At 42.8% G+C, this 2500-nt stretch overlaps 1 protein-coding gene across 1 annotated transcript in view; it reads left to right on the plus strand.

The window, feature by feature from the left end:
- LOC138049931 (inversin-like) overlaps window positions 1-2500 on the plus strand; it is a 29880-nt gene that overhangs the window by 26806 nt on the left and 574 nt on the right. Inside the window, exons 18-19 of the mRNA XM_068896410.1 lie at window positions 510-1510; window positions 2186-2500. The exon at window positions 2186-2500 is cut by the window's right edge and continues 574 nt beyond it. Coding sequence (XP_068752511.1) covers window positions 510-1510; window positions 2186-2220 — 1036 coding nt within the window. The 3' untranslated portion in view covers window positions 2221-2500. The remainder of the gene's footprint in view (window positions 1-509; window positions 1511-2185) is intronic.

Genomic DNA, 2500 nt, shown 5'->3' on the forward strand with positions numbered 1-2500 from the left:
CGACGGATTCGGAGTCGGAATCGGATTCGGAATCAGAAGCGCAGAGCGATACGATCCAGTGAAAATCAAACTGCCGGAGTCGGAAGCAGAATACCGAGTCCACTTATGACTCCGTCGCTTACGATCCAGTGAAAACTGCATTGTGGGAGTCGGAAGCAGAAGCGAAAGAATAAACCAATCACAATGCTCGATTCCAAGCGTTGTGATTGGGTGGTTCTTTCGCTTCTGCTTCCGACTCTGACAATCTAGTTTTCACTGGTTCATAAGCGACGGAGTCATAAGAGTGCAGTCGGAAGAAAATGGGAACGTTCTGATTCTTCCGACTCCGATTCCGTCGAGCGTATGACTCCGCTTACGACTCCGATCTTTGATTTTCCGGCTAGGTCATAAGCGCTCTTACGACTCCGACGCTAGTGAAAACCAGGCTTGAAAGTCTAACCATTTGACGATGAATTATAAAGAGACAAAAGCTTTAAAAGAATTGCATTTTCCCCTTTCATTCTTAACAGCGAAAGAGCTCAGGAGGACATGGACAGCTCAACATTTCATGAAGTTGTTGTGGAACAAGAAAAACAAAGAAAAACAAGTTCATTTTCAGCTGAAGAACAAATGCCATCGCAAGATGAAAGCATAGCTGAAGATGCTGAAATTTTAGACCGAAACGCAAAGGAAAACACCTTAAAAGAAGTTGTATGTAATTCATCTCAAGAATCAATGGAGGAATCGAGTTCTTCGTGTTCAAACCCTACTCCAACACAAGATTCTGACTACATAATCGATTCAGGCCGTTTAAAAATTGTTTGTGCACTTTTATTGGACGACGACGTAGATCACGACTTAGCTGATTCATTTCTAAGCGAGTCTCGAAAACACAGGCGTGAGGAAAACGTAAACAACCTGTACAGCGGTCTTTCGAAGGCGGAGCGTGCGCGGAGGGAACGTGAAAGGATTCAGTTGATACGGAGGAAAGTGAACGCGGCAATTGCCATTCAGCGTTGGTTTAGAAAGTGCACTGCTATTAAACGGGATTGCCTTGAACATAATATGTTAAGTGATGTAAAAAAAGAACAAGATGAGCTGAGGAAAGAGCTAGCTGCTCTTACCATACAGCTGGCTTGGAGAAAACACGCAAGAATTCAGTTTGAAAAAAACGCCAGGAAAAACCAAAGGTCTGAGAAGACTGTTCCAAACTCCGCGTCAAACAAGCCGAAACGAAGTGGTCTTGGTCGTGGTATTCATATTTACGGGCGCTCTATGGAAGAAGGTGCGCATACAAACAACGTGAATTCTCGCAAGAGCAGTAAACGTCGACCACCGTACATGAAGTCTCATCCATCGGCGGCCGCCATGTCTTACAACATGGCTATGGACTTGTATCACCCCATGGCATCGAGGCAGGGTAATACTCGCGCTGCCATGGTAACTTCAAGCACTAGAGTGAGACCTGGCAGTATGAAGCGAACTGCGAATGGCTGGAGGCATGATGTTGGGTTTATTTCGAAGATGAATGGTAAGCTGTCAGTGGCAAATCAATAGATCAGTCATTATTCCCCCAAACTAAGTCATTGAGGTCTTCGTCTCGGGATTGATTCAGGCAACAGCCTTATCCTAGGGAAACTTAGTGGGGTTCTAGTTTCTCCCTTTGATTGCCCATGGGACAAAGTTGTTGCTGGTCATATAGAGCGGTTTCCAATAGGCCGTTTTCGATATATTAAAATTCAGCTCGATAGTGAGGCAATGAGGACAAAGACAAAGGCAAGTGGATGATATGCAAATATTTTGCAGATTCATTTCAACGTGTTGCTATTGTTTTTGTCCTTACTGCCTCACTATCAAGCTGAATATTTGATATTTCAAAAATGGCCAATTGAGTGTCGTAAAACAAACACCAAGGTAATTTCTTCGACCAATCAAAGCAAGTGCGACCAGTGCAATGAACCAATCCAAATTCGTAGCAAATCCACGTACAAATCGCGCGTGCAAGTCGCGATTGGTTTTTGTTGTCTTCTTCACTGGTTGATAAACTGGCGCGCGATTTTTAAACCAATCATTACGCGAAGCAATTGCAATCGCGTAATTACTTTCGACAGCCAGAAAACTTCTCTATCTGTATATTGGGTATAATTTACTTAACGAAAAGTACTTCTTTGAACTATTTTCCTGACGTAGCAGTTCTCTCTTTCAGGTCGCCGATCGGGAAAAAAGGATTCGGGAAACTAGATGCCGATGTCTTTGCTAGGACATCAGTTGTCATTGAATCCAGCTCAATGTAATCAATGGGGAAGTGTTTTCGTCGTGGACTGATCACGTGGTCTTCAAGAGCCTTGCGCTTCTTAAATACATATTTACGTCATTCATTTGACGATAAAAACTTGCGACAAAACGTTGCTTAATAACATAAGATTTAAAAAAGTTAAAAACGATAAAAAGCTATAACGAGCTAAAATCGACGACGTTTCGACGTTAACATAACGACGTTAACATAACGTCATTATCAAGT

This window comes from Montipora capricornis, chromosome 5 (assembly GCF_036669925.1).
Source record: "Montipora capricornis isolate CH-2021 chromosome 5, ASM3666992v2, whole genome shotgun sequence".
Classification (NCBI taxonomy): domain Eukaryota; kingdom Metazoa; phylum Cnidaria; class Anthozoa; order Scleractinia; family Acroporidae; genus Montipora; species Montipora capricornis.